Source organism: Sphaeroforma arctica (assembly GCF_001186125.1).
Source record: "Sphaeroforma arctica JP610 unplaced genomic scaffold supercont1.551, whole genome shotgun sequence".
Lineage (NCBI taxonomy): Eukaryota > Ichthyosporea > Ichthyophonida > Sphaeroforma > Sphaeroforma arctica.
Genome location: NW_014040007.1, coordinates 2,712 through 14,894, shown reverse-complemented (window position 1 = coordinate 14,894; position 12,183 = coordinate 2,712). Strand labels below are relative to the sequence as shown.

Below are 12,183 nucleotides of genomic sequence, written 5' to 3'. Positions count from 1 at the left end.
ACATATATATATATATATATATATATATATATATATATATATATATATATATATGTATATATATATATATATGTATGTATATACATATATATATATATATATATATATATATATATATATATATATATATATATATATATATATATATATATAAGTTTTTGTACATAGCTAACAAATCACGAAAGCTATCCAGACATGCACTGTGAATAACACTTCTTTGTCGAAACATACTTGTCGGCCAAAGTTATGGGAACACGCTTCGTAATCTCGATGTGAGGTTGAAACAACGGCGTGTCACGCATATTCAACGACATGTTTGCGGATATATTTTGCAGTACTGTAATTGATGGTTAGGGTTCTATGCTTAAAAGTGAATACAAAAGTGCTCAGTGCTGGTGTCAAGAGTTGCGAACTTGCGATGCCTAGGATGCTGGACGACTGCTTGCTTTCTCAAAATTGCATTCGGCAATCATTTTAGAAGTGAATGTTTATCAACAACTTAAATAGTAGTAGTATTTAAAAAAATAGAGAAGTATTTATCATTATGCTGCATACAGAGAGTATATCTGATATCATAACGCCTAATTAAGTAGTTTTAAACTCTAAACCCCAATAGTGTAAAATTTGTCACTGGCCAGCACTCAATAGTACTATGTACTGGCCAACACTCAACAGTACTATGTACTGGCCAAAAAAAAGTTTGAATTATTAGACAAAAACAAGTTTGAAAAGAAAACTGAAAACTCCTCTGAGTCACTCTGAATCTGACTCGACTGAACTTCGACCGAGGGCTCATTCTCTCACTCGAGGCTATGCTAAATGCTTTTTGGTTTGAAAACAAATCGAGGAGTCTTGGACCTTGTTGGACGTTGCCACCTTGGACGACGTATTTGATTATTTTTATACAACAATGGATACTTGAGTAAGAGGAAAGCATGTATAACGCCAAAGTACTAAGTCTATAGTACAACGCCTATTTTTTTTGCTGCGGCGATTAGTTGCAGATATAGTTATGAACGTTGTACGTCGGCACACTTATTACACATATGTACATGACCTCCATATATCGCAGTGTTGTATCAAGCTAACAAGCGTATTTAAGCACTTGAACAAGGTTCATAAGGAGGTGTATTGTCCTCATTTAACTGCAAAGAGATAATACTTGAGCAGTTGGGTACGGTTCATAAAAAGGCAAATTTGCACACTGACAATTTTATTTCTATATTCCTAAGTTTACTTCGAAAGGAAGGTCTATACTATTTTCGGCGACACTGTTACAGGGCTCACAGAGATTTATTACGAAGTCGCATTGCTGTAAAGTGATAAAAAAAATCGTTAGTACGAAGGGATACACTTTGGCGGTGAATGCCGCAGCGGTGAGACGGTATAGCGACAGTTTAAACAAGTGTCAACAGAAAACGTGACAGCAGAGTTAGTTCATACTTCTTGTTCCCTACCGTGTGCGGCAACACAATTTTTTAAACATAAAATGTGCATTGCGATAGATACTACTTTTGCATAATTGATTTTTACATCAGCACGGAGTCACCCAAAGAAAATTCCAGCACCACATGGATACTCGGGATACTTCAAAATGGGCCCTGCACTAAATAGCAATCCGTACTATATAATATGTTGCAGTCGCAAACATCCCACTGTTTCACCACCCGTACGATTGCATATAAATGTACCATACACGATGTATATCCACGTATTTGCTTTTCTCTACGCTCCACGCTCCTACTAACACGACATCAATGTACATCACTAGTGACAGCTTGCCAGCTTCTTTGTACACTATATATAAAAATATAAAACTGTCGCATAACTTACTTCCGTAGGTGCTGTTGAAGTCACACGTGTCTACGTAAGTGCCCTGAAGTAATCTGGGAAACCCAGGGTTGAACTCGGTACGGGCGTGCAATATTCTGCGATTGTCAAACACCACACAATCGCCGGGGGTCAGTTGGAATTTCATCAAAAACTCGTCGCGACGGCACATCTCAGTAAACAGATGATACGCCGAGTAGAATGCGGTCATCTCGCTATTAGGAAGGTCCGAAGGGGCCTATCGCCGAGAAGGGGAGAGCCCAGAAAAACAGGTATCAGCATGCGTTCAGTGTAAGGGTATTCGGAAGATGCAATCTAAATTTCAAATAGAAATTAATATGCAAGGCAGAGTAGATGAACGCCCCTACTTCCATGAATTCCGTACGCGTTGCCGGTGGTGTGTGGCACACACGCAAGCAACAGTACCTGTACAGTATAACAGGTGTGCGTCTATACAACAAAAGCTTGCAATTAATGCACAGAGAGCAATTGAGCAACGAAAGCTCACAGACTGGCCCATCCCAATTTCGCAGCACAATCCCAAGTGTAGAGTGAAGTGCACTGTACTAAGTTTGCCTTTCCACAACACAAACCCAGCGATGAAACCCTACCCCATATACACCATATCCACACACCATACTGACAGACCTAAACCCAGTGATCCTAAGACCTAAACCAGTGATCCTACGGCAACACACGAAACAGAGACGCCGTTGATATGACACACGCAATCTGGAGCTCACCTCCCATGGCGGTGAGTATTTCAGATGCTTGACGCTGCCGTCTTCGTTGAGTTTGACGATTTGCTCCTTAAATACACGGTATTCGTTGGCGGATCGGTAGTGGTATGTGACTGGTAACCTCACCAAGGTCTCAAATTCGGTTGGGTGCTGTTATGTGTTCATTCAAAGATATATTAGAAACGTCAAGTATGGTAGAAACACTTTGTACCCAGGGGAAATGAATGCGCCTTGACCGGGGTACTTGAGGATATTTGTGCTAGTAGAGGGCGTGCTGATGTCTGTAATTATAAGTATGTGTGTGTCTGCGTAACAAATCAAGGAGTGCGACATCGAGATACTATCAAATACAACAGCTGGTACATGCACACCTATCTAGAACTCACGCGATCGCCTCAATGCCATACAATGCGCAGACGATAAACCTAACCGAACTGCATTGTCTGATTGGCATGCGACGAGGCAAAGCCACAGCAGATGATAAGTTTCGAAATGCTTTGGATCGCGGTCCTGTATTCCCATTCCTCAAAAAACGCAGCAAGTAATTTGAACAAACTTCGCATGGGGATCGCATTACTATCGCGCTCTGGGTCTCACGAGAGATCATGCCTCCTTCGACTCCATACATAAAAACAAACATTCACATGAATATACACATCATACACAGGGGTAGACGCGCCCAACCACATACCTCTTCACGCATGCGATTGATTACGGCTAATCCGTCGATAAACTCTGACAACCCGCCGGGCGCAGCAGACACACAGTGTAACAACTGTAGCCCAGGGGGTGACTCAAAGTATTGCAGATCTTGATGTAAGGGTAGTGAGAATGAACTGGACGCGATGTTGGTGGGGTTTGGTTCGTACCGCACCTCCCATGTGTTGCCGTAGAAGGTGTTCCTAATAGGACCAATGCGCTCGGCTATGGGTCCAACGACACCTAGTAGTTGGGTACGATGCAGATGTTAGTAACTATGCCAGTATTTCGGTGAAGCATTGTTATGAATACACCTAAAGCCGAAACGCGTGTGCGACAGCATTTCAGTTTACACATATCAATCTGACAGGCAGTACATAGTTCAAACGTTCGAGTATCAGTGCAGGCTTTAAACCCCTAAGTGGGTGTCTACCGTAACACGTGACAATATTTATATCTGTGTATATCTATGATCTATATGGAATCAACATACTATACCTTCTGTGGGGATGTTCCTGACCAAAAAGATCCCGGTTGTGTGTAACTCGTGTAATGAGGAGTATAAGGTGTTGTCCGTTTTCATATACTCCGAGAAATCGACTGACATGAGCCTGTCACTGAATTCTTTTCCCCATTGATGGATGGGTTCTGATCTCCTCCACTGCAAGAATGGATCATTAAGCAACCCAACTTAGAGAATAGACCAAAGAATGCAGACACACTCATACATAAACAAACAAACATCCAGACAAAAATATATGTAGATCTACTAACATGCGTGTATATACATATACATCAAATCAAAACTCAGCCCACAAAGATATCTCAGGTATGACGATGGTCATAAAAGACTAGTGAATCGAAGAATAGCATATACACTGAGATGGCAAGCGAGCACGTGCAGAGAGAACACTCTTGCTCGCTCCATAACTTAGACTACTCTAGTGCGACATGTTTGCATCAGCACTTGACCACTGGAAAGCGCGTGGCTACGCGTTTATGTTTGCTTACATCAGCTTTGCGGTACTTGCTGTCCCTGCACATTTCTCGGAGCCATTCCAGAGGATACTGGCCCACGTGTTGGTCCTCCCATGTTATAGTGGCCGTGCTTTCACTGGAGTCTATAACAGGCGTTCCCACAATTCGGTGCTCTAGACCACTACAATACACGTACATGGTAATCCGGTGGAGAAGCGTTTATCAGTTATGAATCAAGAATGCAGAAAGAAAGGTGGCCATAATCACACAAGCAACAAAAGGAGAGTAAAGCAACGACCAGGTACTGCGTGAGCTTCAAAGCGACGCAAATTTATTTGGGGCTAGTTTATCTCAAGAAAAGAGCAAATTAGTAAGAACTGCAACAAACGAATATTCTTCCACTCAAAAGATAGTTCTGCTGAACAAAATCGAGTTGAGAACCACCGTCTCTATACATAAAATCTTTGATATTTGGATACACAGGGTCAAAGTTTACACTCCGACGAGGCTTATAACTAGACGAGTTTGATTCAACCTTTGCACATTCTCGATTGATATATATATATAAAGTATAAAAAAGTATATAAATATGTTTATATAGGAACAAAAACACATAAACATACACAAAATTTATACATATATCTATATATGAGAAACGACAAAAACACCTGTATATCGGCATGATCGCAACTATATTTAAATATATATATATATATATATCTAAATATAAATAGTATGAATGTGCATGCACAACATATACGAGGTTGTACGTATTTGTGGATATGAGTGTACAATGATGTGGATTCAGCCTCATGGTACTTGTGTCTAGGTACATCATCGAAACTAAATCAATCGCAAAACAATTCAATGTTACAGTTCACTGAGATATACTTGTATAAGTGTATTCCATATGTATGTCGAGTGCGGGATGCAAACCCGATCCGACACTACACACGCGTATAACATACACAGAAACTTACAAACTATACATGTACAGGCATATATACTCGCATATATATTCGGATATATGATGCATCATAAATTAGTATGCTAATCTGTCAAGATTTATACAAAAAACATATATCAATGCAAACAACGTATATCAGTGTGCAAGAACGCAAAGAGGCACATGAGTACCACGCGTCAACCCCGTCAACTGTGGCATACGACTTACATATCAGCTATACAGGAGAGCTTCTGGAAGGAATCGGGGTGCACGCACTCATTGCACTGACAGTTATCTCTCAACCATAGCGAATGGAATGCACTTCTGTGCCCATCCTGCCAGTCCAAGACCAATTCACCAGATTTTGATGTATATGCCTTGTTGCACGTGCTCTCGTTAGTGTGTGCCTTGATATATGTAGGTGACCGGGATATGCCCCACTTCAGCTCATTCCTCCTGCTGTTCTCGTGATGCTCTACGTCACTATCGCTGTCAGTGACAACCGAGCGATGACGGCGGCTCTGCTTCCATACTGTTACCTTAGACACGGGGGGGTATCGGGTTACAGTACGTATACTATTGTATATATCAGACGAGATTACATGGTGCTGACCGAGTTTAACGCCCGTGTTTTGGCGTACACAGTGCAGTGATCGTTTTGCCACCACTTGTCGAGTCGACGCTGTACAATGGGGAAGAACTCTAGCCAAACGAAGCGTCTGGCGCACTAAGTGGGAGTGTGTCGGCATTCCTCTCAAAGATGTGCAGTCGGAGGAGAAGTTACGACACTCTAATGCTATGATATAGTGAGCTATTTTAATGAACAATAAACGTCTTCTTGCTATTTTAGAACAAATCTCTGTAGTCCGCTGTTGGATATACAAAAATGGATTAAAATAATGTACAAATTGCACGTCAAGTTCCCGTCGACTCAATATTTTTATTTATTTTTTTGAATTCATCTTGTTGCCATGATAAATAAACATCCTGCGGATATTATAAGACCTCTTTTTTATTACCACTGTACTACTGTATTTTTATTGAAAATATATATGCAGTGTGTACTATTTATGTACTTATTTATATTTATTTGTTTACTGTTTTCGGGTCTCTTGGTGCTCACTGTAAGGTATAGAGCGAGAGAAGTTTTTGGATTTTCACGGTCAGCGGCATCCATAGCCTTCTTCTAATATTTTAAAACAGAGAAGGCTTATGGCCTATGAGGAATTGAGGATCTGCCTCTTTTTTTAGGCTTAGGTGGCGGTGACAACTGGTTCATCTCACCGCAATATTCATTTAAAGCAATATGATTTGTTTATTGCTATAATTCTTCGTAAATGTATTCACATGTCAATGCAGTTTAAAATTGGGCCAATGTAAGATCGATTTAGGTATAAACGTGAAAGTATACTTAGGTATATTTTTTATAGCATCTAGATAGGGTTGAACTGATCTTTCACGTCAATATAACTCGCATTTCAAATATCTGACGAACCATTTTAGCTTAAATGTCTTGGTTCCGTGAGCCTAGATAATACCAAAAAAAAATCCTACTTTGGGCAAAGCAAAATTGCTGACATTTCACCACAAGCACTGGTTTCAAACGTGATCACCTCATTACCCACGGTCAGCCGGAACCGGCAAATGGCAATGTGTTAGGTTATGAAACCCTAAACTGTCGTGATAATATAGTAGTGAGCATTAAATATAAATAAATAAAAATATACTACACGAGTGTTTCAATGTTTCTTTGGGCTAAGGGGCTGTGACACGAGAGATGTTCTGAGTTAAATATTTAGGTACTACATATTAGTCTTATTTTTGCTACTAGTAGAGAGACCACTCTCACTGCTTTGAGATACTTTTTTTAGATCATTTCCTTTTCTTTCAACAAGAGGGCATGCATTTATTACGATGTTGCTTTCAAGCTTACTGAAACTTGGTAGTTTAGACGGTAGTAGCAGCTTCTATTTACTAAAACTATGTATAATAGAAATAAACATGTTAAAAAAAGGTATAGCAGTCAGGTCCCGATGGTTATCTTTCCATTTTTATTAAAGTTTGCTGATTTAGAATCAAGTTTTGATACACCCACTATAGTCTCTGAAATTAATAAGCACCAGCTTCTCCCCCACAAGTTCAATAATCTCGTCTACCAAGGCCTCCAGGTTTTACACCTTCGGTCAATAGACTCCTTCGTAGCTATCGGCACTCCCGACTTATCATAGGTATTGTGAGGCCCACCGACCATACTATTGCCAGTAATATCACTTACTACAAACTTCGATAACCGCTCATTCCGCACTTTCTTTCCCAGCGGACCAGGACGCATGTAATAGAGCTTCTTCTCCGCCGAAGATTTACGCTCCAGCGCTGAGGTATCTGCTGTAGTATGTTCAGAGTAATGTTGCTGCTCTTCCATATCGATATGTGAGCTTTCATTTCTTGTATGACGTTGGCCACTATACGTATGTTTAATCTCTGACTCGTGGTTATCCATGTGATGGATATGATCAGGTGTAGCCGCCCGACTCGACTCGCGTGATCCAGGTGTCAAGGTACTGGCATGACTCGTGGTTGGTGTATACGTAGTAGTGAAGTACTCAGCGTCGCTATATGTGAGTTGTTGTTGATTCTGTTGCGATTGTGCGTGATAACTGCCGTGCACATCACTCACGAACTTGGGCCGGCAACTATTAGCTTCATCCACCGCCGGAGCTACCTTCTCAGCTTCTATCCTTTCCATAGCCGCCATGACCAAAGCTATCATATTACTATTATCTTCCGATGTAGCCCGCGTGTTCTGTGTCACTTGCTCAACTGGATATAAAGTTGAATTCCGACCCTTCCAATACTGTAAGCTGTTATTCTCAATTCCATGATCATGTTGCTGACCTTGCGTGTCCCCATAGCTTCCATAAGAATCGTGACTGTTGTATGTACGGGATTGCACATCATCATCCATATGCGAAGCGAACACGCTAGCTAGTGGCCGCCGTTGTTTCTGACTCATTCGTTGTGTTTGCTGGGAGTATTGGGTTGCCTGACGGTGTTGCTGATACATTGATCGCATGCCAAAGTGACTAGGTAAACTTCTAGCGGTGTCCTGCTGCGTAGATTGATAATTTTGCCATCCATGAAATTCATGGGGACTCCCCGTCATATTCGGCACATCACTGCCAGTACTGCTTTTGGGTGACGTGTGCAAATTAAGATGCATAATGTTTGTGTCGTTCGCCGAAGTAGCGCCTGCCGCCTGGTGTTGTGACTGATTCAAACTTGGAGAAACTGGTCGCCCCATAGCACTTGGCAACCGCAGTGCGGGACAAAGCAATCGTTTGTGAACGCCCCAATGTGTGTCAAGCTCGTGCTGTATACCAACAATATCATTCTCATCACACGTCAGCTCTGTATTCCTTACACTTCGTCTGGTCGCATCTTCGAACACAAACTCGTATGGTGCATAATCAAGGAATAGAACCTTCCTGTTCTGATATATATGGGCAAATAGTGCTACAACATCCATACGTTTTGGTTTCCACAATTCCAATGTGTCGCCTGCTGGTGACTTTATCGTTATAGTCATACGGCCCCAAGCAAACAGACTGCTCAGTGTGAGAACATCTCTACTGGCTACTATACGCTTAATGACAGCAAGTAGCCGTGCTTCAAAATTTTGTATATTTTTGGGATTTTCGTGGTATTGCCTCTTGTATGACATACCCATCGTTGCTGGCAGATGTTTGTTCGTTTGTATGAACAAGACGGTGCTGCTAATGAGCGTGTTATATTTTACAATGCGCACAGGCGGATAAATGACTGTCAGTATATTTTGCTTTTGCCTTAAATATGTAGCCGGGTATTAATGAGGTAGGATTGTAGAAGTTTAATGATGATACCAATAGTGTTACTTGTAAAGTTTAAGTATTTAGCTGATATATAAAATCTTCTGAAATATGCTTCACGTCAATGTGAAGCGTAAATATAGAAAATATCAGATTCAGCAGTCATCATGTGTGTACATAATGCGAGTTAAATTGTCTACACAGTTCACCAATTTAAGGGGGGTGAGGTTACGAGCCTATGCCACAGTATGTACATACGTATATTTTATTGTTTTTTTAGTTTTTTTACAAACAGTCTTCTCTGCTCATTGCAGACATGGGGTTCACAGTTCAGCAATCAGCACTGGGCCCCAGCTCTAAAAAACCACCAGCCACCAGGTGCAACTCTGCCACCAGCCTGTTTTACTTCTCATCAGGATCAGGTGGTTGAAAGAATCAAAGTTGTTTGCAGAAATGGAGCAATCCCGTGTTGTATTCTCGTCCAATAAATTTGAAACAATTCTGAAAAATATTAGTATCCAATCATAGCGTGTGTTCAGAAAGTTTTCGTTATTGACTTTACACGTGAAAGGAATAAATTTAGCAATATTTCAAGGACCATTCTCTAGTTTCTACTCTCTCTATTTGAAGTTTCAGCACGTTGCTGATCCACAGTTCCACACAAAAAGAGATCCAGAGTGCTCGCCGGCACGGGATGAGAATTCGAGTTGTGAATCAGCGTTGTCGATATGTGATTTTGTGTATATACATAGTTGTTTTTATATATAAAGAATTTGAGAAATATAAGTAGTTTATTTTCAAAAAAAAAACACTCGGAAATATAGTGATTCTATTAATAGCCTCCTATGTTCTATTTACAATCTACAATTCTATAAATACATATATATAAAGAGGAGTCTATCAGTCTACTAAGTAGAGAGAGAGTAGGACTCGAGGCTATGTTTATTTTTTTTTAAATATAAACATTGTCTACTTCACCTTGCAGTCTTCAGCCTTCACGGTCTTTTTTAGTTCTTCTAGTTTATGGGTTTTTTAACAAAAACATTCAGCTGGCAGGCTGACGACTATACCCTACATACTACTAAATAAAACATGACGACTGACGCCTGACGCCCTCTTCTTTTCTTCTCTCTCATATCTCGTAGTCCAGCTCTGTCAACTGTCACCGTGACAATCGTGATGTGTGTGACGTGTGTGATAAATACATACAGTTATATACATTATGTATCCGATTCCACAACTTCGCAGGAGTCAAAACTGTCAAGTGCCAAAACTGTCAAGTGTCAAGAACTCAAAGTGTCAAGGACTCAAGGTCACAACATGACAACAAGTGAGTTGTCAATTTGCAACTTCTCAAATCACTCGCCACTTCGCCTGAGTTCGCCAGTCGCCACCTTCTCCTCGTAAATTTCAACTTTTCAAGTCTCTAGAGTCGAGACCTGAAACAGTGAAACTGGAGAGTGGAGACTGGAGACTGGTCACTGGAGAGTCGAGAGTTTCGAGAGAATAGAGAGCTCGACACTGTCAGTTTTTATTCTGACAGGTTTTAGGGTTTCTGTTTTTTTATTAAAAAAAATAGGACTCGCAAGTCAACTCGCAAGTTGCCGCAAGTCCGCAAACTCGTCAGTCGTCACTGACAGTTTTCATTTTGACAATTCACAAATGACAGGCTGCGTGATACTCAGCTATAATGCGTATTGTAGTTGATTGGATTAGACACAAAGCAACAAACACAAACGAAATAAGGCAGCCTGAACAAGAGTGCAGAACTCCTAACTCCAGTCTCCAGAGTGAGTCCAGGCTCCAGAGTTCTACTGTTCTAAAAAGTCAAGAGTGGCAGTCAGGCAGAGTCCCAAACTCTCAGACCCCACTTTTTAGAAAACCGTCATACCCCGCATCATGTATGACCATCTAGAGAGCAAAAGTAGAAATTAAGGGTCAACGGGCCGGCTAAACGGATAATAAAGTTCGTTCTCCCTTTTGAAATTTATGACCCCACCCAACCAAATTTCTACAAATTTGAGTAAGTTCTCTTTGGGATGAAAATTATCAGTATTGTACTATACTGAATATAATTCGCGCACGTCACGATATTTATACGCGGGTAGGCGTAGCCGGCAGCCGGGGGCGGGAACGAAACAACTCGCAACATCAGATGTACCTTTTTTTTATAAATAATGTCAATATACTCAATTTTATTTTTTTAAACAATACATACCATCGTATATCGGAATGTCTTATTAGGCTAAATATCACTCATTTCAATTTGAAGGGGCTGCTGTGCTTTTTCATTTTTAAACGTTGACATGTAGAAATTATAGAAAACAAAACAAAACACTTTTTTTTTAAAGCCGTAAATTGGAGGCCCTTCGAGGGTCTACAATTAAACTAAATTATTAAAAAAAGCAAGATGCCAAATCGACTGACACTGAATAAAAAATAGTGTTGTTATTGTTGTTGTTGTTTTTTTTTTTTTGCCACTAAAAAAACAAAATGCCTTCTTCAACATAGCCTTCTAAAAATTGACATTTGAATGTTCAATTGTTTTTTTAAAAAACACAAAAGGCTCTATTGCTAATAAAAATGTGAAGGCGGCTATTTTGAGTATTTTTAAGGCTGCCTTCAATATTGTTGTTTTTCGTATCGTATTGATATTATTTGATATATCTAAATATGTACTGTAGTTACAATTTTACATATTTACAGTAAAAATATGTACATATTTTTCCACCATTTGATATTTTTGTTTTGTATAAATAAATTAGAAAAACAAAACGGCAACGAATACTATTATTATTTTTTAAATATTTTTTTAGTAAGTGTGCTTACTGCTTAGTAATCTCACTACCAACTAGTTAGTGGAAGTAATCTCACTAACCATTGGACGGCCCCACTAATTTTGGCGGCAAATGGGCGCAAGTTTTTTTTTGGACGACCCCACTAATTTTAATATCTTGTGAAATAGAATATGCCAGGATACACCAAGCTTATCATACAGTGACCCAAATAGACTTCACCAAGCTTAATTTCAAGTGGATGTCTATTATTAGATGTGCATTCAAGCTTGTTAATGAATGGTCAAATCCTAGATTCGTTCTGACATCAACAAAAATTCACATTGTTATTTTTGTACCGACTGGCATAG

The 12,183-nt window shown here is 40.0% G+C and overlaps 2 protein-coding genes across 2 annotated transcripts; both read right to left on the bottom strand.

Annotated features, from left to right (window-relative positions):
* Positions 1-1,197: 1,197 nt before the first annotated feature.
* On the bottom strand, positions 1,198-6,054 carry SARC_07176 (hypothetical protein). Its single transcript, XM_014298887.1, has 7 exons — positions 5,422-6,054; positions 4,281-4,428; positions 3,768-3,930; positions 3,262-3,512; positions 2,574-2,720; positions 1,834-2,068; positions 1,198-1,312 (listed from the first exon to the last, which is right to left on the bottom strand). The coding sequence occupies exons 1-7, from the start codon at positions 5,940-5,942 to the stop codon at positions 1,284-1,286; spliced, it is 1,494 nt and encodes a 497-aa protein (XP_014154362.1). The 5' UTR covers positions 5,943-6,054; the 3' UTR covers positions 1,198-1,283.
* Positions 6,055-7,221: 1,167 nt separating this feature from the next.
* On the bottom strand, positions 7,222-8,721 carry SARC_07175 (hypothetical protein; the record flags this gene model as incomplete). Its single annotated transcript, XM_014298886.1, has 1 exon — positions 7,222-8,721. A coding segment is annotated over one exon (1,376 nt), but the record flags the coding sequence as incomplete, so codon positions are not given.
* Positions 8,722-12,183: the final 3,462 nt, after the last annotated feature.

Excerpts from the sequence above, each read along its gene's own strand:
- SARC_07176 (XM_014298887.1), bottom strand. The coding sequence starts at position 5,942 with ATGCCGACACACTCCCACTTAGTGCGCCAGACGCTTCGTTTGGCTAGA. Across the intron at positions 4,429-5,421 it reads CTCTCCTGTATAGCTGATAT|TGGTCTAGAGCACCGAATTG; the intron begins GTAAGTCGTATG and ends CGTGTATTGTAG. Across the intron at positions 2,721-3,261 it reads TCAATCGCATGCGTGAAGAG|CACCCAACCGAATTTGAGAC; the intron begins GTATGTGGTTGG and ends AACACATAACAG.